The 23,420-nt window shown below is 63.5% G+C and overlaps 1 protein-coding gene across 1 annotated transcript in view; it reads left to right on the forward strand.

The window, feature by feature from the left end:
- The first annotated feature begins 1,224 nt into the window (after positions 1–1,224).
- Positions 1,225–23,420, forward strand: part of SDK2 (sidekick cell adhesion molecule 2) — a 44,923-nt gene continuing 22,727 nt past the window's right edge. The window contains exons 1-2 of the mRNA XM_015646137.3: positions 1,225–1,806; positions 19,551–19,710. Coding sequence (XP_015501623.1) covers positions 1,728–1,806; positions 19,551–19,710 — 239 coding nt within the window. The 5' untranslated portion in view covers positions 1,225–1,727. The remainder of the gene's footprint in view (positions 1,807–19,550; positions 19,711–23,420) is intronic.

Below are 23,420 nucleotides of genomic sequence, written 5' to 3' on the forward strand. Positions count from 1 at the left end.
CTTTGCTTGTTGCAGCCGGCAGCAGGAAACACCTCCCCGAGGGGTGAGCCAGGATTGCTGCCTCCCACAGCACATTGATCCCGTCATCTCGGTTGAGAATGCCAGCCACGGAGCTGATTAATGCCGGGGTGGGCAATAGCTGGGTTATTGTTCAGTCTCTCTTCAAGAGGTCGATGGGAAATTTGGCAGTAGCTCTCCAAATATGCAATGTGCACACAGGCGTTGTCCCCCCAAGGACTGTGCAGGATTTACACGTGAGTGTTACATTGCAGTGGAAATGCACACCGGGGCCCGGGCATTGTCACACGCGGCTCTGTCAATGCCTGTGGGAGAGCGTTCCCTCCGTCCCTGCCCTGGTGTGACCCCGCAGTGCCGGGGCTGGCTCCAGGCTAATCTGCTCATGCTTTCGTTTCACCCTGATCCTCGCAGGTCCCTTGGCTCAGAGGTGCCGTGTGCGCTCAGGAGGCTGATCCAGAATTCCGGATGGATATTTCCTCCTGTGCAGATGGTGCAGGTCCTTGGGTGTTAATGCTTGGTAGCAGCCGCTGAGCTGCTTTCCCCCACCTAATGCAAGGCACTGTGCTAGCAGAAAGCACAGACATCTTTGAAGGATGTGAGATCCTGTTGGGAGCTCTGGGCTTGAGGAATTGCAGGATCAGGCCTGATGAGGTGGTGGGATGTCAGGGAGGTGCTGCTGGGTCATCTCTAGGGTTAAAGGTTTTGCTGGGTTTTGTTGGGTTTGTTTTTGTGAACCCTAAAACGTTTGCTTTGGTAAGCCTGTGTCATTGAGTTCTGCCTTAGAGCTACCTGGGGGATGTGCTGTGTCCCCTTCGCAGGGGTCGAGCACTGATGCTGTGAGTGCTGTCGGGGGGCCTGGGGCAGCGAGGGGTGGGTTAGGATGGGAGCTGCAGACAGGAGCCGTTGTTTCCACAGCGGGGGCACCGGGAGCGGGGGGGGACCCGCCCGCTCCGCACGAACCGGGGGCGGCCGGTGGGGACGCGCCCGCTCCCTCCGCGGCCGCTGGGTAGCGCTCGGGGCCGCGCCGTCTCCCCGCCTCCCCGGCTCGGGCTGCCCCCGGCTCCGCCGAGCCTCGCCGCCGCCGCTCACTCCGCCGCCGCACAGCGCAGGAGGAGCAGCAGCGGCCGGAGCGCCGAGAGGGGTCGGCGCGGCGCCGCCTGCCCGCCCGCCGCGCACTGCCGGCGGCTACGAGCGGGACCCCGCGCCGCCGCCCGCCGCGGCCGCACTTTCCCCCATTCCCCGCTGGGGACGATCCTCGTCTCTGTCGCCCGGAGCCGCCTAGGAGGGGATGTCCCTAGGCAAGAGCTGAGCGCTGGGGAGGGGCCGCCCCCCGCCCCCAAACTTTTCGTTTGGCCCCGGAGCGGCGGGGACCCGGCCCCCATGGAGCCCGGGCGGGCAGGAGGGGCCGGGGGCGCGGCGCCCTGCGCTTCCCGTCCCCTTCCCTGACGCGGGGCGCAGCGCTCGGGGAGGGGCTCGGCTGCCGGCTTCGCTCCGGATTTGGTGGTCCCGGCTCCGCACGTCCCCGGGGAAGCTGCCGATGGTGGGGAGCTGCCTGCGGACCGCCCCCAGCCCCACGAGGAGCCCTTCACCCCGGCGCCTTCTCCTGAGCAGCGCTGCTGCGGGGATCCCTGCGCCGGAGCCGCCCGGATTATAAAGTCGGGGAAGTTCTCCCCCCGCAACCCGCACCCCCAGCTTGTCTCGGCAGAGCCATGGCCCGGCTCCGGAGCTGGGGGCTGCTCTGCTTGGCCGTGCTCACCCTGCACGGCCCCCCGGGAGCCGGCGCCCAAGGTAAGGGGATGCGGAGGGCGGTGGGAGATGGACCACGGAGAGATGGGGGGGTCCTCGCGCTGCACCCCTCAACCGAGCCTATTGCTACCCCGGGCTCGCTGTGCCAGCCGGGGGGCGGGAGCGAGGCGGCTCCGGAGCTCCTACCGGGGGAAGAGCAGCATCCGTGATATTCGCAAAGCCTCCCCGGAGCCAGGACTCGGGGCCCGCCGGTGGTGGGTGCAGCGCGGCGTCCGTGGTGGTTCAGGGGGACGAGCAGCATGGCTCTGCTCTGCCTCCCCCTTCCCCACAACTGCCCTCAGGCTGGGGATGCGGGGAACGTGTTGCTCTGAGCATGGGGTAGAGTCTGCTGGACCACCCTGGGGAGGGTGAGCAACTCCGAGGGGTGAGGGTCGCCCTTCCCCCCCCACCCCCCACCCCGGATACCCCCCGTTGTACCACAAAACCCGGGGTGCAAGTTTGGGGGATTCCCAGGGAGCAGCTCATACCCTGATGTTGGTCCCGTCGACTTCCAGCCCCTGGTACGAACTGGCAGGGGGCTGAAGGGAGCCCCTGTGGGTGCCTGGGGCTCCCACTGCACCCCAAAAACCCTTGGGGGCTGCAGGGCTGCCGGGCAGGCTGAGCCCCTCTCTCCTCCTCGTCCTTTGGGCTCGGGCACAGCACAGGCTGCTTTTAGCTGCTCCGCTACTCCCCAGGGATATAAAAATAGTTTATGGCCCTTTGGGGTGCAGCTGGGGTTCAGAAAGGCCCAGGGAGACCCTGTGGTTCCCTTCCTGGCCCTGAGGGTGCCTGCGGGCCCAGAGAGGAGGCTCCCGGCTGGCAGAGCTGCAGCGCGGCTGCATCCGTCCCTGTGCTTGGACTGAGCAGATCCAGACTGGAAACGGGGGGGGCACAGCTGAGAGCAGCGCCGGGGGTCCTCACCCACGACATTTCTTGCCCTTGTTTGTGGCAGCAAGCGGAGCCAGAAGTCCCTGTGCGCTCCCGTGCTCCCGCTCCCCCTGAGCCTCCCCCAGCACTGCTATAATTTCTCAGTAATTAAGTTCAGAACATAACATCTAAAGCGGCAGTATATTATCCGGGCAGGCCCTGTGTGGGGAGCTCTGAAGGTCTCTTTGATTGATTCACTCCCTTGCCGAGTTTCTCTTCTCCTGGCTGGCGTCTCCGGCTGGCGGGTCCCCTGCGATCCGTTTGTTCCCTGCCTGCGGGACGGGCTCCTGGGGCCACCCCATCTCCTTCCATTTACCCGTGGGGGCTCCGGGGTCTCGCTGTGGGGTGGAAGGTGTGGGGCTGCTTGTACCCCAGCGCTCTGGAGGGGTGGGGAAGGGGTTTCGCTCCGCTCTCCTGGCGCAGGAGCCGAGCTTTGCGGCTCTGGCTCTCTGCGGCTCGTGTCACGTCCTCGCGGGCGCTGTGACATTGCTCGGTGCCCGGCCCTGGTGTGGCAGCGGCCACGATCGAGCCGGAGGTGCCGGAGGGATCTCATTCCCAAAACCCTGCACGTGCCCGCCTCCCCTGCCGCGGGTGGCACTGGGGACGTGCCAGCGGTGTCACCTCCCGGCCGCCCTGCGCTGCGTCCCGTGGGGATGGACGGGGAGCGGGGCGATGGAGCTGGGAGCAGCCGGGCACAGGGCTCCGGTTTGTCCCCCTGCGGTGGGGCACGCAGAGCTGGCAGTGAGGGCCAGCAGCGCTTTGTGCCAGGGCTATTGATTCTGGCAGCCAAGGAAAATGGGATCAATCGGGAAGGGAAGGAGGAGGCGACATCTCGAGACCTCCCCGGCTGGGGCGCGGGGGCTGCCCGGGCACGGGGTGAGGCACTTTCATCCCCCTGCTTGGTAAAAAAAAAATAAGCCCCTTGCTGCCCGTGCGAGAGAGGATGGAAGTTTAATTACAGCCCGTCTGCGCTGTGTAATTATTAATTACCCGTGGCAAAAAATAACTTATTGATTAGGGGCCTCGTGCTAATTACCCGGAGCCCAATGCGGAGCTGGGGGAAGGCTCAGCCGGCGGCGCTGCCCGGGTGGGAGCTGTCGCAGTGCGACCTGTGTCGGGCCCGGGGGCTGTGCCAGGGCTGGGGGCACGGGCAGCCCACCCCACCGGCCCCTTGGGCTGATGAACAAGGCAATAAAGGGCTCCCCAAGAGCTGGGGGGAGTCTGGGGGTCCCTCCCAGCTCACTCGTTGTAGATTTTCTGACAGCCAGAGCTGTGCTTTCCCCACATCCAGTGCTGGGGGCACAGCCCGGGACCCCCCGTGCTCTCTAATGGGATTGAGGAGGCCGTGGCCAGTCCCAGGAGGGATTTGGGCAGCTTAAGGTTCCAGACGGGATTTGGGGCAGGGGCCTGCCATGGGCAGCTTCCACCAAAGAGGCTTATTAGAGGTGGCAGCAGGGGAGTTCCAGCATCTTCTGTCCCCGTGTGTGGGGCCTGGGCACGTCTGCACACACAGTGGATGGGAGGGGGGAGAGGACGAGCCCCTGCCCTTCCTGGGGATGTGATGCTGGTGCCAGCGCTTTGGTGATGGGAGCTGCTGGCTCCTCTGTGCTGTTGGCACCAGGGCAGGAGGGAACTGTGTCCCCATCCCTGCCACATTCACTGGTGGCCTCGCTCGAGGCTCTGGCTCAGGAAGGAGAGTGGCTTTTAGGGAGAGGAAAGGAAGATTAAAATTTGATGCTGCTTGGGAAGCCATTAGTGCCTGGGCAAGGCGATGATGAAATTTTGATGACCTGATAACCGTAAGGGAGGGGGATCCGGTCCGGTCCCGGGCAGGCTGTGTCACTGTGCCTGTCCCCAAAGATTTGGGGTGCCAGCTGAGGAGGAGAACAGGCGGGATGGGAGCTGCCCGTGGGATGGAAACGGGAGCTCGGACCCAGCTGCCGGCACTGGTGGGCAGGGAGAGCTGGCGGTGGCTGAGCAGCTCCTGGTGCTATCCGGGGACCAGGGTGAGTGACAACGTCGAGTGCTGCTCGTCCCTTAGTGACGGGGACTGGGCTGCGGTGGCATTTCCGCTCGGCAGGAGCACACGCAGGAGCTCCAGGAGAGCGGGAAGGAGGGAGCAGGCGGATGCTTGGCTGCTCGAGAACCTGGGAAAACGCTGATCATTAAAGCGGGAGGAGGGAGGCCGGCGGGTGCCGTGACGAGAGGTCACTCTGCCACTCCACGAGCCGTGTCCTTGTCCCCAGCCTGTGCCTGTGGCTGCTGCCTGCCTGGGGACGAGCTCCAGCCGCACACACATTACTGTAGGCCCTACACAAACTGCTTTGGGCGTGTGTTGGTGTTTGCAGTAGCAGCACGGGCAGTGCCTGGGCTGAAACAGCCCCGTGGGGCAGCTCCGTGTGGGAGCAGAACCCGCTGGGTGCTGGGCGGGTGGGCGAGCAGGGGGTGCCCTCCCCTCTGAGCCCCCCAAGCTCATTAACGAGTGGCTGGCGTGTGGCTGGGTGAGAAACGGCCGGGGAGAAATATGCTGCTGTCAGTGGTGATGTGATTGTGCTAACGAAGGGCGAGCTGAGCCCCCGCCGTGCCCGCGGTTGTGCCAGGGCTGGTGGCTCTGGTGCTCCACCCGTGTCCCCTGGCACCGCGCCCTGGACTTGCAAAGCAGCCGAGGGGATGCAGCAGCCCTGGGGAGCTGGGGTGGCTCAGGGTGGTGGCACTGGGGTGTCCTGGAGCGTGGAGCTCCTGGAGCTGCTGGAAAGGACACAGGGTCAGGATCACTCAGATGTGGTGGTGATGCCAAGGGACCACCCTCATCCCCACGGCCTCTGCTCTGGATGAGTTCCCCCCATCCATGGAGACTCAGGATGTGTTCCCATCACTCTGCCTGGCCAGCAGGCAGGAATGTCTGGCAGCAGCTCCCTCCCTGCTGTTCTGGCCATGCTTGGTATCCCTCACACCCCTCTGGCATCCCTCAAATCCCCCTGGCACCCCTCACACCCTCATTGGCACCCCTCACACCCTCATTGGCACCCCTCACACCCCTTGCATGCTGGCTGTGCCGCTGGTCTGGGCACTGCCCTCAGCACCCTCTGTGGGTTTGGGGACGGCTCTTGGGGTGCATTTCCCACCCCACTGCCAGTTTTGGGGGTACATCCTGCACCCCTCTCCCAGTGCTGCCTCCCCTTGCAGCCCCTCTCCCCAGCCCGACTCCCAGCACCTGCCTGTGCCCCGGGCACACAGTGGCCCCCTTGGCGGCCCCTGCCCCACCCTCCCCTCGCCCCCAGCCCCGGGGGTGCAGGAATGCCTGCCTGGAAAGCCATGCCGGGCTCGGGTTGCCTGGGAACTGGGAAACCTGATCCCTGGGAACGGGGGCCGAGGGCAGGGGACATTCCCGGGCTGCAGCTGGTCCCCGGCCCCCTTTGTCTCCTGGCTCTGATGGGGCCCCCAGGAATGGAGGTTTGGGGCTCTCTGCTCGAGCAGGACCATCCCTGGGGACACTGCCTGGATGCTCTGGGGTGTCACCTCCCCGTGTGGATCGGTGTCACCACCATGGGCTGGGGAAGGGGACCAAGGCCAGGTTGGACAGAGCTTGGAAAGTGTCCCTGCTCATGGCAGGGGTGGGACAAGATGAGCTTGAAGCCCCTTCCAGCCCAATCCATTCCACGACTCTCTGAATCCCAGGATCAGCTGCTGCTGCTGCGTGCCAGCAGCTGGGCATCCCGGCTGGCCACAGGGATGGCACGGTGGCCATTCCAGGAATGCTGGGATCCCCTGTGCTCCCTGCCAGCCGTCTCTGTCCCCACCACCCACCCTGACAGCCGGCAGCTCCTGAGCATGCCAGGAGCTTCCCTCCAGCCTGGGAAACTGAGGCACAGGGCGGGGACGGTGGGAAGGGGACGATGGGGCTGGCTGGTGTCCTGCTGCCTGCTGGCGCTGGGTGCAGCGGGAAGGGGACCCAGGCACACGGGAGCTGCTCCTTTGGCTCCCATCCTTCCCTCCCTGTCCGTGCCGAGGGCCCGGGCGTAGGGAAGCCTTGCTGAGTTTGACCATTAGCAGAAGAAGCCGCTGAGCTAATTTTAGCGCCGGTAGCTAATTGCTTTCTGCACTGCTGGCTGAGCCCACAACCTGCGAGTCCTCAGCTGTAACCTTGAGCCCTCCCGGCTCCGTGCACCGGGGTCCTGCCGGGGCCGGGGTTCTGGGGGATCGCTGGGACCTGGGGGGGTTTCTCTGGGACATTGGGGTGTACAAAGCTGGGAGGGGTTGAGGTGCCTGGCAGGGCCCTGCTGCCCGTAGCTTGGAGCGCTGTCCTTCGTGCCTTGTGTGGAACAGGGACATGTGATGTGGGAGGACTCTGGCTGAGACCACCCAGTGCTGGGTCTCCTTCAGCCTCATGAAGGGAAATGCTGGGTTTGGACCCCCTTAACTGGGAATTTCTGGATCCAGAGAGCATTTCCCCAGGGCAAGAGGCAGGCTGGGGATACACCTGCTCCCCGCTCCTGGCTGCAGGGATGGAGGAGTTCTTCCCGGGATGGCCAGAGGCTCCTGTCCCCCTGTCCCCATCCTGCACATCCCCAGCTCATTGACTGGAACCTGGGGCACGGGCTGGGAGTTTCTGGGGACATTTGAGTTCCTTTGGGAGCCCGTGTCCCCCTGCAGGGAGCAATCGAGTGCTGGGTGCTGGGGGTGGCTGCCCCCATGGATCTCTGCAGGGTGGGACCCTCGGTGCTTCCCCTCCTCCTCCTCCTCGCCTGGGCTTATCAGGGGTCAGGCTCCGAGCTCGGAGGGAGGTGACGAGGTCCTGCCTGGGTCTGGCATCCCCAGTCCATGAAGGGCTGGCTGGGGATGGAGCGGGATGTGGCCACGAGGCCGGCTCCTGGCCCAGCGTGAGGCTGGGAGGGATGGATGGATGGATGGATGGATGGATGGATGGATGGAGGGGGCTGGGACCGGCGGACACAAAAGCTCTGGTTTCAGCACCCCGCCTCCTGCATGCCTGAAAAACAGCTGATGGCCGTGACGGGGATGAAATGGGATTAGCTGCTGCTTCCAAAGGGAGCGCGTCCTGCCCAGCCGGACAATGCTCCCGCTGTGCCCCGCATCCCTCCACAGCCCTGCCCAGAGGGGCTCGGCGCTGTCCTCTACCCTGGCTGTCCCCGAGGGGACCTTCCGACCCTCCCGTGCTCCAGCACCGGGTGCTGCACAGACTCCGGGGGGTGCCGGAGAGCCCGGGGTGGCGTTGGGTGCTGCTTCCATCCCCGAGCAGCTCCCAGCCGAGCTGTTGGGGTGGCCGGAGCTCGGAGCTGTCCCTCCCCAGCGGGCACTGGGTGCCCCGCAGGGAAAGGGAGAAGAGAAGCTCGCTGTGGGAAGGTGCTTGGCAGGGTGGGCCCCTCTGTCCTGGCCCCCCGGTGGGTGCCGGGGGACCCGCGGGGTGTCCCGGGGCTGCCCCAGCTGCGGCGCTGCCGGGGCGTGCGGTGCCGCGCTCGCTGGAGCGAGCTGATGCTCATTTTGATAATGAGTTCTCAATGCATTCGCAAACTAATAAAATCAACTCATTAGGGTGGGATGTTTCATTCCGAGCTCTGCCGCCGTTGGGAGAGCCCTCCCCGCCGGCTGAGCACCTGGAAGCGCTCGGCACCGGCCCTGGCGGGGAGGGAGAGGATGGGTGCCTTCATCGCCTCCTTCTCTCCGCTTTCCTGGCTGGCTGGAGGGGCTGTGCAGGGCGGTGGAAGCAAAACGCGTGCGGGGAGCAGGGCACGGAGCTGCCGGAGCCCTTCCCCCGGGCCGCCGGGGGAGTCTCGCTCGCTTGGCTTCTCCCCATAAGCTTCACGTCAGGCTGGAATCGCTGGCGCGGCGTTGGCTGGAAAAGCCCCTCTGGCTGGGAGAGCCACAAGTGTGTGAATAAATGCGATGACCAGAGTTTGCTGCGCTGCCCTGGAAATTGAGGGCTGTCTGCGGGGCGGGGGGAATGCCAGGCTGCCTGTTCTCCCCCCACCCGCCAACAGGGCTGTCTGGGAGGGAAAAGCTTCGGAAAAAAAAAGCTTTTCCAAGGAAAACTCATGTTCGCTGTCATGCTACAGCTATTTCTGTTTCAAGTGAGCAATGCAATGACTAATTAATACTTAGGGAAAAGGATGTCTGGGCAACACCCCAGTAAATGGGCGAGTGCCCGGTGCCCGCTGGCTCGGGGCCGTGCCGGGGGAGGGGGGCTCCGGCCCCCAGCGCCTTCATCCCGCCTGGCACGGGCACGGTGGGAGCTGGCACAGCCTTTTCCATCCCCCGGGGCTGGCGACTCGATTGCGTCAGTGCCCTGGGAAGGGCTGAGTGGGGTTTTTCTTGTGGTTTCTCTCTTCTGTTTTTCTTTTCCCCGCCTCGTTGGGATTCTCGGGGCGAGTCTGGGAAGCGGCTGTTTGTGTTTGTCTGTCCGTCTGCTGAGCATCCTGCGGGGCCGGGGAAGGTGGGACACGGCTGTCCCTGGCAGGAGGGACATCCCGGGTGCAGCCGTGGCTCCCGCAGGGCAGGAGTGTGGTGGCTTTGCTTTCCCAGCCCTTCCTGGCCGCTGTGACCCGGCAGTTTCCACAGCGCAGGGTTGTAGTGTCCTTCCAGGAATTCCTCGAGGATCCGCTCAGCGCGTTCCGCTGGGCCAAACCCAGCCCTGAGCTGCGCTGCCCGGGGCTCGCGTGTCACTCGGTGGGGTGGGTGACAGGGGACATCCCCTGGGGTCCGGGCTCTTGGGACCAGCTTGGCAGCTGGGTGTGGAGCCTGCTCCTGCCCAATCCATGTGGGGAAAGCTGAGAAAGGCTGGGAAGACCTGAAGTGGAGGGCGGGGGATGCACTTTGACCCCCTCTCCTGCCCGGGGAGAGTCCGTCTGCGGGGGTCTCGAGGTGATGCCCATCGATCCTTCCCTTCCTCAGTGCTTTGGAGCCTCTCCCGGGAAAATCAGCCGTAGGATCCGGCCCCTCTAATAGCGTTGAGTCACTCTCCGGGTGTCCGTGACTCACAGCAGTGACCCAGATACGGCGGAGCTGCGTAATCGCGGGCTTCGGAGGATTTCTGCCGTCGGAAGGAGTTTGCTGGGGAAGGAATTTTGTGCAGAGCTCGTTAAACATCCCCAGCCTGGATCGGGGCTGTGTCCTGCGGGGGGACAGGCTCAGCGGGACAATGTCTGTCCGTGCCACCCGCAGCAGCCCTGGGGATGTCCCCTGGCCTGAGGCTCCTGTCCCTTGATCCCCAGGATCATCCCTTTGCTGCAGGTCCCTTCCAGCTCCTGGCAGCTCCACGCGTTTGGGTTTGGAGCTCTGGGGCCAGGGTTGGGATCAGACTCCGGGATCCGTGGGGGCTGCCCGGTGCCTCGGAGCACAAAGCTCTTCTTGTGGCTCCCCGAGCTCGGGGCTGGGCAGGCACAAGGCGGCCGTGTGTGTGTGGAACTGTTTGGGGTTTCCCGGGAGGGAAATGTTGGTTTTTCCAGCGGCAGGGATGGGCAGGCACACAGCCCCGCTCTGTTCCCAGCCCTGGGGCTCAATAAATCCCTGTTTCCCAGCCAGGGTTGGTGTTTCTCCATTGGCTCCAGGAATATTTCAAACCTCACCTTACCCACGCTGTCACCGGGGTGCACCTGGTTGTGTCCCCAGTGCCGCAGGGATGGGGACTGGGGGCTGTCCTGGGCTGGGGACCATGGAATGCTGAGGGGATGATGCTGGCACGGCCCTGGCTCTGCTGCAGTGGGCAGAGGAGGGTCTGCCACCAGGTTTGGGACCCCTGATGGCCGGGGACGTGGGCTGGGAGCTGCTGAGGCTGGGGAAGGGATCGCCAGGACGACGCTGCAGGGAAAGGTGGCTGCATCTCCAGCCCCGCTGCTGGGAGAAGGGAGATCCTGAGTTCCCTCTTGTCCCGGGGGAACCGGGCTCGCCCCTCCCCGTGTCCCCCGTCCCTGGAGGGGTTCACCCGGCCATGGTGAGGCTGCCCATGGCCCGCTGAGCCCGCCAAGAGCCCCGGCTGTGGAAGAGGATCTTGTTATGGAGCCATCCTGCTTTTAATTAACAAATTAAAATCCTAGTTAACAATCCAGCCCCAGGGCTGTTGGAGGCTGGGAGAAGCTGGAGCGTTTGTTATGGAAACAGCAGTTAATTAACAAATAAATAAATAAGTATGGGCCTGGAGACAGATGTGGGAGGAGGAAGGGGAGATGGCAGCGGGGTCGGGGTGTCCCACCGGCCTGGCCCGGCGGGATGCAGTGAGGGAGGAGGACATTCATCCATCCATCCCTCCGTCCGTCCGTCCGTCCGTCCGTCCTTTTGTCCTGGGGGCTGCCACGGTCCGGGTGGGCGTTGCCAGCTCCATTCAGAGCTACCGAGCGCAGGGGGCTCGTGCTGGCAGTGCCAGGACAGATCCGGCCACATTCCACACCAGGGCCACCTTGGCTGGCCTTGGGGCTCCCGATCTCTGCCTGGGCTTTTCCTGAGCTCCAGGAATCACCCCCCACCCACCCCCGGCCTCTACCCGCATCCTGACACCCAGCAAGTGCCACAACAGATCTGCAGCAGAGATGGATGAGGTGTGACACCGGCAAAAGTGCTGCGCAGCCTGCAGGTGACACCAGCGCCGCGCTGGGGAGCGCAGGAGGAGGGGACAGGGCTGGGGGGCAGAGCTGGGGGGCTGGTCCCACATCCCTGTGCTGACACTGCTGTGGTCCCGGTTGGTGTCACCTCTGTCCCGGCTGTGTGGAGGATCTGGGGAGTGCCGGGCGCTGCCAGGGAGAAGGTGCTGAGGCCGTGCCCCCCCCGGCCGTGCCCTGCAGTGGTCAGCTCGGATTAGGCACAGGGATGTCACCGGGAGCCCCGAGCGGTGTCTGCTGCCAGCGGGGATTATCGCCAGGGGTGGCTGCTGGGTGCTGATGGGACCCTGCGGGGGTTTGGGGTCACTGTGCTGCTCCCTGAGGCGCTGCGGGGTCACCTGGAGCTCTCAGGGGTGGCTGACAGGGTCACCCTGGGGACACGACCCCTCTGCCAGCCCACAGCGGGGCCCTGCAGGGTTTTTGCGGGGTGAGGAACAGGCAGAGCCCACGTCCCTCCTGCGGCTTCACCTTCCCAGAAGCTTAAGGGAAGGAAATCAGTTTAAGCTCCAGCTCTGCAAATCCTGCGGTGTCACACGGGCAGGAGCCGTGCTCCGCTGAGCAGCTCCTCCAGGTTTGCATCTCCCTCAGCCTCCCCGTTAATCCAGTTACCACACCTCTGCAATCGGCTTACGGCATGTAGGGAACCCCAAATCCCCTCCGAGGGAGGCGCAGGGAGCGGGGCTGGAGCTCGGGGCTCTGCCAGGTGTAGCCCGGCTCCTCACTGGGGTGGGAGAGCCAGCTCCAGCTCTCCTCCTTGGCCAGCCCCCACATGTCCTTGCACCCTTTATGGGAGGTGTCCCCACGTCCCCAGAGCTGGCCATGACTCAAAAAACCTTTCCCCCGTGTCAGGGAATGGCTAAAGCAGCTGCACAAGTGAGCAGGGGGTGGATGGGGATGAGGTGCCCATCTCCAGCCGTGTCCCCCCAGCCGGGCAGGAACTGTGCCCGTGGCCAGCAGCCCCCTGGTGCCTCCCGTGCCCCTTCCCCACGGCAGAGCAGCAGCTCCCGGTGCTGTGGGCAGCTCGGTGAGGCATCGGAGCAAGGACAGATGTGATCCGGCAGCGAGGGCATGGCAGAGCACGGCTGGAGGGTGCGGGGTGCCAGTCCCTGGAGCCCCCCGGCTCTTCCCCCCTGCCATGGGCAGGACGGGCACAGCACCTGGCACCGCTCCGGGCTCTGCTGCTGGAGGGGCGGGAGAGGCTCCTGCATTCCCGAGCGCTTCCCTGCTCCACAAGGGCGCTTTTATCCCCGTGGTCCCGGTGGGATTGGAGCCGGGCAAGGGGAGTTGTCCAGGCTGCTCTGACTCGGCTGAAAACCCCCTCAGCTCCTTTCTGGGGGCTCCCACTGCCGCTCTCGGTGTCTCCTGGGCCGTGGTGATGCGGGGGGACCCCAGCCCGAGCCCCCCGTGCCCATCTCAGGGGGCAGGGCCGCCTCTGGCGAGAAGGAAAATCACGTCCAGCAGTGTTTTCTTCATGGCAAAGGGGAGGGATGGAATCAGCAGCCCCAGAAGCTGCGGGGCATCGTGTCCGTGGCCCTGTCTCTGCTCTCTGGGAATTCTGAGGGATTCGGGAGCCGACACCTCAGAGGAAGGGCTGGGGAGAAGGAAAACCTGGTGGGACGGGGATGGGGGGACCGGAGGGATGGCGCTCTCCAATGTTCTGCGGAAACCGGAGCACCGCGAGCTCACCGCTCCGGGGATTGACCCCCAAAAAGCCGCTCCACGGCCCCGCTGCCTTCCCACACCCCCAGCTCCGGCAGGAGGACTTCCCACCACGGCTCTCGCCACCTCGGAGCGCAGAACCCCTCCTAAATAATTCAGGAAGGCGAGTGCCGTCCGCAGGGGCTGCGGATAAACGCGGTAAATGGCTGAGAAATGGAGCGTGTCCTCCGGGAGCCACCTCCGCGCAGGGTGGCCGGGCCCCTCTCCTCCCTCCCGGCCCAGGTGGGGACTCCGGGCCCGCACAGGTACCGGAGCCGGGGAGGAGGGGACAGAGCAGAGCTGCCAAGGCCACTGGAGCATTGGGAATTGCATTTCACGGCTGGGCAAGCTGGGATACCAAGCCGGCCCCGCGCGCCGGGCGCTTGCAGAGGAGATAAGATTTGATTAAGAAGGCTGCTATTAATTTATGGCAAGTACACTCACGGCAGTGGAGAGGTTGCTTTTAATTAATAGCCAGAAGGAGAGTTTTAAAGCTCTTGGTCTCAGCTGGGGGAGAAGGGAGGGAGGGGAAAGCAGGGAAGGAAGGGAACAAAGTAAGTTGGGAGGATTAATGGTCACATCTGCAATTATAAGTCTTTTTCTCAGTAAAAAGGGCAAAAAAACCCGCATCAAAAGACACGCCGTGGGTGGGGGTGTGCGGGGCAGCCGGGCTGATCCCTGGGGATGGGTGGGACTGTGCCGGGTTCCTTTGGCAGCGCTCCGTGTGGGCAGAGGGGCTGCCCTGTGGCACCAACCCAGCCTGGGGGGACAGCGAGGGCCAGCTGGGTGTCCCTGCACTGCTCCAGGGCCAGCTGGGTGTCCCTGCACTGCTCCAGGGACAGCTGGGTGTCCCTACACTGCTCCAGGGCCAGCTGGGTGTCCCTGCACTGCTCCAGGGCCAGCTGGGTGTCCCTACACTGCTCCAGGGCCAGCTGGGTGTCCCTGTGCTGCTCCAGGGCCAGCTGGGTGTCCCTGCACTGCTCCAGGGCCAGCTGGGTGTCTCTGTGCTGCTCCAGGGCCAGCTGGGTGTCCCTGTGGCTCCTCCAGGGCCAGCTGGGTGTCTCTGCACTGCTCCAGGGCCAGCTGGGTGTCCCTACACTGCTCCAGGGCCAGCTGGGTGTCCCTGTGCTGCTCCAGGGCCAGCTGGGTGTCCCTACACTGCTCCAGGACCAGCTCTGCTGGGATCAGGACAGAGGGCCAATGCTGGGATGGATCCCATGGAAGAAATTATTTAGTGTGAGGGTGGGCAGGCCCTGGCACAGGTGCCCAGAGCAGCTGTGGCTGCCCCTGGATCCCTGGCAGTGCCAGGCTGGACACTGGGGCTTGGAGCAGCCTGGGCCAGTGGGAGGTGTCCCTGCCCATGGATGGGGTGGGACCGGATGGATTCTGAGGACATCCCCAACCCAAACCACTCTGGGATTCGGTGACTCCGTGACTTTGGCCGTGGTGCTGATGGCACGAGGAGGACGGAGCCGTCCTGCCCCGCTGCCACCGCTATGGGGACCCCCTGGGAGGCTGCAGGGTGCGGCTCACGCTGCTCTGCACCTGCCCAGGCGGTGGGAGGAGGGCGAGCAGGACTCAGCCGAGGTTCCCAAACCACTCTGACTCATTCTTGGCTTCATCTTTGGCACCCCCAGCCTGAGCCTTGCCCCTCGGTGCCCTCCTGGCAGCAGCGTCGCGCTCCGCGGCTCCCCAGGTGCCGGCAGCGCTCTGCATTTCAATTCCGTGTTTGCTTTTTATTAAGGGGATGGAGCCGTGTCTCAGGAATGCTAATGGCTCCGGCAGCGGCAGGGAGAGCCGCTAATGCCCCCGCACCTGCCTCCTGCCACCGGGGACCGCGACAGGGCCTCACCTGGGGACACCGGGAGCAGCTGGGGCCGCGCTCCGCACCCCCGGGGACGTGGCGGTGGCTCCGTGCCCTTGGGGACACGGCTGCCACTGAATTGACCTGCTGGCTTTACCTGCGTCCACTGAAAAAAGTGATGCTTCCCCACCTGGCATCCCACAAAGCCGGGAGTGGGACTTGGCCGAGCTGCTCGGGCAGGGATTCACCTGTCCCCAGGGCCACCGTGTCCCCATCACCCCTCGGATGGCCAGGATGGGTCCCCTGGGGCCGCCTCTCCACAGCTGAGGCTGTGACCCCACCGGGGCGCTCAGGGACACCCCTGGGTGCTGTTTTTGGGGGGCCCTGCTGTTTTTTTCCCCCCCTGCCCAGATGTGGGGAGGCAGCTCTGGGGAACCGCACCGTGAATATGTTCCACAAATGAATAATAAAAACAAAGGAAAATTACCCTCTTATTGAAACTCGTTTTATGAATAAAACAATTATTCTGGTAATTGAAAAAATGTGTCGTTAAATTAAATGCAGTGGTTCCTATTAAAATTTTAGTGGATTTCTTCTTCTCCTCTGTTTCTTTTTCCCCCTTTTTCCTTGCCTCCCTCCCTCCTGCCTCCGCTGGCGGCTAAAGGCTGGTAATTATAGCGGAGGGTTTCGCTTTCTCTTTATTGTTTTTTAATCTCTTCGTGCTGCGGAGCCAGCGAGAGTCTGATGCCGAGGAGATTTAGCTCCATCTCCCCGTGCTGGGGGGGCCGGGGTGGGAGCAGTGCCAGGCGGCCGTGCCACCGCTCCTGGAGGGCTGGCATCTTCCTTCCCGGGCTGGCATCCTCCTTTGCAGCCTCCGTTTTGGGTGGGGATGGGATGGGGGAGCCCTGGGAGGCTGTGGGGGGAGCAGGGACATGGCTGTGTCCCCTCTCTGTGGTCCAGGCGGGGTGTGGGTGCTCCCCAGAGCTGCACCAGCCGCGTCCTGGTGGGGCCAAAGAGGGGTTGTTGGGAAGGAGGAAGAGGATGGAGTTGCTTTCCCCAAGGTCCCTGGTGCTGGTTGGGCTCTGTCGGGTACCTGAAGCTGGGCTGGGTTCAGGACATCCCCCAGGTCCCTGTCCCTTGGCGTTCCTGAATCCCGGTAATCAGCGGGAGCTGGGCTGCCGGTGGCTGAGCTGGGCAGGGATGGAGTCACTCCTGTCCCTAAGGGGAGGTGGCACCGTGCTGTCCCCTGGATGGCGGTGCCAGGCAGGACCCGGCTGTCCCCTGGTGTCCCCAGTTCCGCTGTGGGCTTGGATCTCGTGCCCTCATCCCCACCTCGCCTCTGAGAGCCAAGGGAAAAGGAGGGGGCTGCCCCTGCGTCCCCCCCACCCCCCTGCAAGCAGCTGCCAGGCACAGCCGTGCCCTTGGCAGCCATTCCGGGATTCCTCCAGGCTTAAAACTGCCCGTCCCTTCCCATCAAGAGGGATTTGGAGCCGGGGAGAGGGGAGCTTAGTTCCCAGCTCGCCCATTAGGGCCGGGAATTAGGATCCATTAGGGCTCTTTGGGGAGCCCTGCCCTACATCCGAGCCCGCTCCGGCTCTAATGCCCCGCCGGCCCTGATGTAACTAAAGTGCCGCGGCCAAGATCCTGATCCCATTAGGCGGGATTAGAGCCGTGCCAGGGCCTGGCATTAGGTTGTCACCGGCAGGGACCGTCCCTGTCGCTGTCCCCCTTCCCTTTTCGCAGCCTTTGGAATCGCATCCTGCAGCTCAGCTGAGCCCCGGGGTCAGCGGTGAGGGCAGGTGGGGACAGAGGGGCTTGGTGGCACTTCCGCTTGTGGAGGGGACACTGGTGACACGGCCCGGAGTGGCAGGGGGTGGCACAGGAGCTCCGCGGTGTCCCGTGCCGCCGGCAGATGTGCAGATGTTCCCGGAGACGCCCCTCGCTGCCGCCTGTGTTTGGAAAGTGATGAATTTCTGCACCAACTAATTAGACTCTAATTAGCAAGTGGAGTGTAAACAGTCACAACAGATGGGGGAGAGGCGGAATGAGCGGTAATGACCCTTCGTTCGCGGGGGGACCAGGCTGGCATCCACCGGGAACCCTCCCCCTGGGCCCGGGAACTGGCAGCTCCTACCCATGGGAGCTCCGTGGAATTGGATTTGGTGCTGCCAGGGCCTGTCAGGGATGGTGGGAGAGCGCAGCTGTCCCCAGGGAGCAGAGCTGGGATGGCTGGTGCAGCTGGAGAGGGAAACTGAGGCCGGGAGGGCTGCAGAAAGGGCTGGGGATGAGGGGGCTGCGCTGTTCAGCATTGGGGCCCCTACTCTCCTCTCCTCCAAGAGCTGGTGTGAGGCATCCCCTGGGAACACCAGGAACACCCGGACTTGTCCCTGGAGGCCTCTCTGGAATCCTCGGGATTAACGAGCCACGTTCCCCTCCCCGATCCCTCCTCTCCTTCAGCCACCCCTGGCACTGTGTTGGGCTCCTTGGAGAGGCTCCCAGGAGGATGAGGAGGATTCCACTCGGGCTCAGTGCCACCGTCACCCCTCACAGGGGACCCCCAGGACCCCCATCCCTGCTGTGCCCTGCTGTGGTTGGGGCGGCTTTGCCTTTCTGGGGGCACAGGGGGCGCGGGGCGGCCGCTGTGACCTTCGTGGGAGGATCAGCACAGAACGATCCATGTGGAATTAGGAGCCGCCTCTCCTGCTCTGCGCCGTTTTTCACCCCTTAATGCAGAACAGATGGCTCGGGCGCTTCAAAGCGTGATGAGCCTTAGCTGCTTAAAATCAAATTAGGATGGATGCAAACGGCAGCCGGGCCCAGGGGAAGGTGCACAGGCAGCACCCCGATCCCCAAACGCTTTCCAAACGCTCCCAAACGCTCCCCAAATGCTCCCCAAACGCCTCCCAAACGCTTCCCAAATGCTTTCCAAACGCTCCCAAATGCTCCCCAAACGCCTCCCAAATGCTTTCCAAACGCTCCCCAAACGCTCCCCAAACGCTCCCCAAACGCTTCCCAAATGCTTTCCAAACGCTCCCCAAACACCTCCCAAACGCCTCCCAAACGCTCCCAAACGCTTCCCAAGTTTCCCAAGCGCTTCCCAAACTCCTCCCAGGCACTGGGTGCTGGCTGGGTGCAGGGGGAGCACTGGGCATGCCAGGTCTCAGTCCCACTGTGCCATTGGAGCGCTCGGCTGGACCCTGGCAGCACAGCCTGGTGCTCCTGAGGGAGCAGCATTCCCTGGGGATCAGCATTCCCTGGGGATCAGAATTCCCTGGGGATCAGCCCGTTGTGCCATGCTTGGATCCTCCCCTCGCACCCAGCGGACCCCAGCGTGGTGCACGGCTCATTTAGCGGTTCCATGCGGGAGGTGTTTGGATCCCGAGCTGCCATCTGGCTGTGCCACGTCCCCATCTGGGCACTGCCGTAATCCCAAAGTCTCCAGGGTGGCGTGGGCGAAACCCCAGCCTGGAGGGTCAAGCTCTGGTGGGGACACGTGTGGCCACTGCCATGCACAGGTGACACAGATCCTGCACTGGGATGTTCTCATGAGCCCTGGGGCTCCTGTGTCCCCACTCCTGGGGCTCCCGTGTCCCCACTCCTGTGGCTCCCGTGTCCCCACTCCTGGGGCCCCCGTGTCCCCACTCCGAGGGCTGCGGGGCTGCTGTGAGCTCCCCAGCCCCGGGAACAGCGTGCCCATGGGTGGGGCTGGTGCCAAACCTCACAGCCGGGGTACCAAGCTGCCCCCTTGGCCCCCGTGACACGCTGGGCTGCCACGCCCTGATGCCCCAATGTCCGGATCCATCCAGGATCTGAGGCAGGAGCACCGGGATGAGTGAGGGCTGCCCCTTCCAGCCAGCGCTGCTGAAGGTCGGAGCGGAAGATTAAATTACCGAGCCACAAGCTGCTCCTTCCCTTCCTAATGACTCCCCTGGCATCCAGCGCCAGGGCAAACCCAGCCTGCACAGGAGCTCCTTTGCCAGGCAGGAGGGTGTAAATCCACTGGACATTTCCACCTGGCTGTGCAGGAGCCAGGACCGAGCAGAGGCACCCCCGGTGCAGCTCTGGGGGTGTCTCTGAGCTCCCACAAACTCCCGTCACACCACCAGGGTGGTGTGCACTGCCTCGGGATTCACTGCACCAATTCAGCTCGAGCAGACAAGAAAGCAAAGCCCTACCCCAAAGAAAAAACCCAGAGCTGTGATTGAACGTGCACTTGAAAGCTGCTGGGGAATATGAATGTGCCTTTGAAGTAAAAGGGCTTCCATTTGTTAAGCAGAAAATGGAGCTGTGTGGTTCGATTTATAGTTTTACTTAGCAAATAAAACAGGAGAGGAGTAAGTGGTTCTGCCTCGCTCCGCTCGCAGCCCCTCCGCCCCTTCACCCCCCGAGTTAAAAGCTCGGAGATGCTACAAAGGGAGCCGGGAATAAAGCAAAGAAGCAGCTTAGATAAACCTGCAGCTGGCTGAGCCCTCGTGGAGGGGCTGCTGGAACGGCTCAGGGAGGGACAAGGGACAGGGAGGGGGGCTGGGTGGTTTGGCTGGGGCAGGGGAAGGTGAGGTGGCCGCCGGGTGACGCTGATGCCGATGGAATCGTGGAACACTTTGGGTTGGAAAGGACCTTAAAGATCATTTTATTGGGGTAGCAGCGCTGAGGGGTCAGTGGGGATGGCAGGATGGGGGGCCTGATCCCGTTCCCTCCTCTCTCCACAGACGATGTCTCCCCGTACTTCAAGACGGAGCCGGTGCGGAGCCAGGTGCACCTGGAGGGAAACCGGCTGGTGCTGACCTGCATGGCCGAGGGCAGCTGGCCCCTCGAGTTCAAGTGGCTGCACAACAGCCGGGAGCTCACCAAGTTCTCCCTGGAATACCGGTGAGTCTGGAAAGGGCGGCCAGGCAGGGGAAAGGGGCTGCCCAGGGAGGTTTGGAGTCCCCATCCCTGGAGGTGTCCAAGGAAAACTGGAGGTGGCACTCAGAGCTCTGGGGTTGGGCACAGCTTGGACACGATGACCTTGGAGTTCTCTTCCAGCCTCAGTGACTCTGGGATTCTGAGCCTTCCCGAGCATCCCTGGCAAATCCCTCCCGTCACGCCGGTCCCAGTGCCAGGGCTGGATCCTGGGAGGCGGCAGAGGCAGCGCTTGGCAGCCCCGGAGCTGCCGGCTCTGTTTGAAGAGCAAACGGGGGGAGCTGAAGCGGGTCAACACCGGGGACGAGGTGTTTGCACAAGCGGATTAACACCTTAACACCGGGCTGAGGATCACAGCCCGCCCCTGGCTCCCTCCCAGGGATCACAGCCGGGCAGGGAAGGGGCAAGGCTGGATGGTGGGAGAGAGTGCCCAGATCCAGCCCCGAGTGCCAACTGATCCTGGCACAGCGCGACTCCAGCCCCTCAGAGATGGCCTTTAAATCAAGGCGGGCACCTCTTGTCGTCGCTTCTGAGTGTGTGTGTGTGTGCGTGTGTCATCCTCTCTGTTTTAATCAATAATTCAGGTCGAGACAAGCCGTTCCCCCTTTCCAGGCATCGAATCCAAAGGCTTCGTGTTGCTGTAGCAACGCGGGGCTGCTCCGGGATGCCGGGAACGCAGAGAGAGCGGCTGGGTGATGTCGTGTGCTGTGCTGAGATCCTGGAGCCCCGGCCCTCCTTGGGGACCCTGGGGACTGTCCCCTCCTGAGCCGCGGTGGCTGCAGCTCTGCAGTGCCCTGAGGCACTGGCTGCTGGCCCTGTGGGACACCCTTGGCACGGTGTGGAAGTTCAGAGACCTGTGGAGCCCCAGAGTTCCCCCAGCTCGCTCCTGCCAGGAGTGCAGCTGTTTCCCAGGCAGGAGAAAGGGCTCAGGATGCTGATCCTGGGCTCTGCTGTGTACTGGGAGTGCCTTGGGGCGCCTGGGGGTCACCTCCAAACCCAGCATGGGGATTCTGACTCCTTTTCCCGGGTTTCTCCTGGGTTTGACCCGTGCCTCTGTTGACCCTTCAGTTGGAAAGGGTCCAGCAGCAGTGTCTGTGCTCAGGGATGCCTGACAGCTCCACATCCCTGCATCTCTGCATCCCTGCATCCCTGCATCCCAGCATCCCTGCATCCCAGCATCCCTGCATCCCTACATCCCTGCATCCCTGCATCCCTGCATCCCTGCATCCCTGCATTCCTGCATTCCTGCATCCTTGCATCCCTGCATCCCTGCATCCCTGCATCCCTGCATCCCTGCATCTCTGCATCCCTGCATCCCTGCATCCCTTCACCCCTGCACCCCTGCTCCAAGGTGACTCCCCTCCCCCGGAGCCCCCAGTCCCAGCATCCAGGCAGAAAGGATTAAGGAAGGAAGTGAGAAACCAAACAAACAAACACGTGGGGAAAGCCCAAACAAACCCAGCGCAGCCAAGGGAGCAGAGAAGCCGCCGTGCAAATCCCTGCTGGGCTCCCCCCGGAACCTGCCAGCGTCCCTTGGCTCTGCCCGCGGCTCCGTGGGGATTTGGAGTGTGGAGATGAGGCTTTGGCTGTCTTGCCTGGCACTGGAGGCTGCTGGTGAGAAGGCGAAGGACCAAAATTAGTTATGATGGGCAGAAATTAAATTTTAATAGAGCTGTCGGTGGCGCCGAGCCAGCCCGCTCAGGCAGTGGGAAGGTTGTAATTAAAAGTTAACGAGTTTAGAAACAGAGTAATCCTCAGAGAGGGGAGGGCTGGTGCTGCTGGCCGGGGAGGCTCGGGGATGTTCTTGGCCATGTGGGGCCGGGGATGGCTCTGGGCGCATCAGCGCCGTGGCTGAGGGGTTTGGGGGGCACCAGTCCCTCCCAGCTCGGTGCTGCCGTGTGTCCCCCGGCCCAGGGACAGGAGGACGTTCCCCAGAGCCCGGCTGTGCCATGAGGGAGGCTCTGGAGAGGACAATGTGCTGCGGGGGGCTGTGCCCGGGGACCGGCCGGGCTCGGTGACATCGCCTCGTGGTCCCCAGCAAGGCTCGGTGGCCTCGCCTGGCGGTCCCCAGCCAGCTTCAGTGGCTTCACCAGGGCTGTGTCTCCAAGCATTCCATCCTCGTCATCCTCAGCGCTGCTCCTCACGTCCTGTCCTGAGCAGGGAATCCCTCCGGCACCGCCGGCTGCGGTGGCCCTTGTGCGTTTGCCCCGTTTTGGGGGGCGGTGGGCTCTGCTCGCTGTCCCCCTGCTCCCCTCCAGCCGCCTCGCCGGTGGTCGGAGGAGCTCACGCCGCGTTTCCAGGGAAAGAGCCGCACTCCCAGTTTGGCAGCGTTTCCATGGCGACAGCCCTTTCCTTCCCGCAGCGCTGCCGCCGCCACCGGAGCGGCTCTTCGAGCTCGCCAAGGGCCAGGTGGGCAACGGGCTCGGCCTGAGCCTCGTCCCGAGCCGGGCAGGACCACGGCGGTGCCTCCGCGGGGAGCTGATCCCTCGGGAGCATCCCTGCGGGATCACGGCTCCCCGAGGAGCCCCCCGGGGGATTGGGTGTGCTGAGGGACTCCGGAGGGAGCGGGGAGCAGCCTGGGGCTGTGTGCTTGTGGAATCATCCCCTCCCCGGAGCCATCCCTGGCGGCTGGGGGGGATCGGGAACCTGGCTTCACGCGTGATCATGGACCCATCTCCCCGGAGCGTCCCTGGGAACATCCCAGCTTGGATCCACGTGCATGCAGAGCTCTCTTCCCTCAGGAGCATCCCAGGGGATCGAGCAGGATCCCGAGGGATTGAGCAGCAGCCTGGCTCTGTGTGTGTGGAGACATCCTCCCTTGGGAACATCCCTGGGGACTGAGGGGGGTCAGGGATCAGCCTGGCTCTGTCCGTGATCCCAGGAGCATCCCTGGTGGATGGAATGGGATCGGGGATCTGCCTTCCCCTCTCCTTGCTCCCTCCATTCCCTGCTGCTGGCATGGGGTGCAGGATTCCCATGGAATTCCTGCTTTGGGGAGCCCACAGTGCCACCCCTCTGTCCCTGAGGTGTCCCTGGGGTGTCCCTGAGGTGTCACTGACACCACACACTCGGCTGTCCAGGCCCAGCTCTGGTTTTCCCTCTGGGATCTCTCCGGTGCCGGGCTCTCCTCGTATGAGGAATCATAACATGCAAATCAGGCAGCTCAATGTCTTTAATGAAATCCTCTGAAGGGAAGTGCTTCTCTGGTGAATTGAGGATATTTATTTCTCATACAAGAAATTTAACATGCAGATTAGTTGGGTATGGTAATTTATCACATGAGATTGTCCTATTAAGGGCTGCATCGAGTCCTGCTGCCTTTGGAAATTACCTTACACATAGATTACCTCTGGACAGACTCCCATCCATAGGGATGCATCTTCTGGCTCCTAAATCAGCCCTCGTGTTTCTCCTCATGGCCTCCACAGCTGGTGCAGGAGTCCAGCAGCTACTGAAGGATTCCCCACCTCCTCTCAAGAGCCCAGATCCGCTTTGCTGGAGCTTGGAAAAGTGTAATTCCATCTCCAGCTCCAGCTGGCTTTGCCCCAGCTCCCCTCTGCCAAGCTGGGCTGGCACAGCTGAGCCTCTCCGTGCCACCCCATGCCAGCCCTGGGGTGGGTTTTCCAGCACGTGGTGTCTCTGATCCATCTCCATCTCCTTCCAGGAGCCTTTCTGCA

This window comes from Parus major, chromosome 18, assembly GCF_001522545.3.
Source record: "Parus major isolate Abel chromosome 18, Parus_major1.1, whole genome shotgun sequence".
Lineage (NCBI taxonomy): Eukaryota > Metazoa > Chordata > Aves > Passeriformes > Paridae > Parus > Parus major.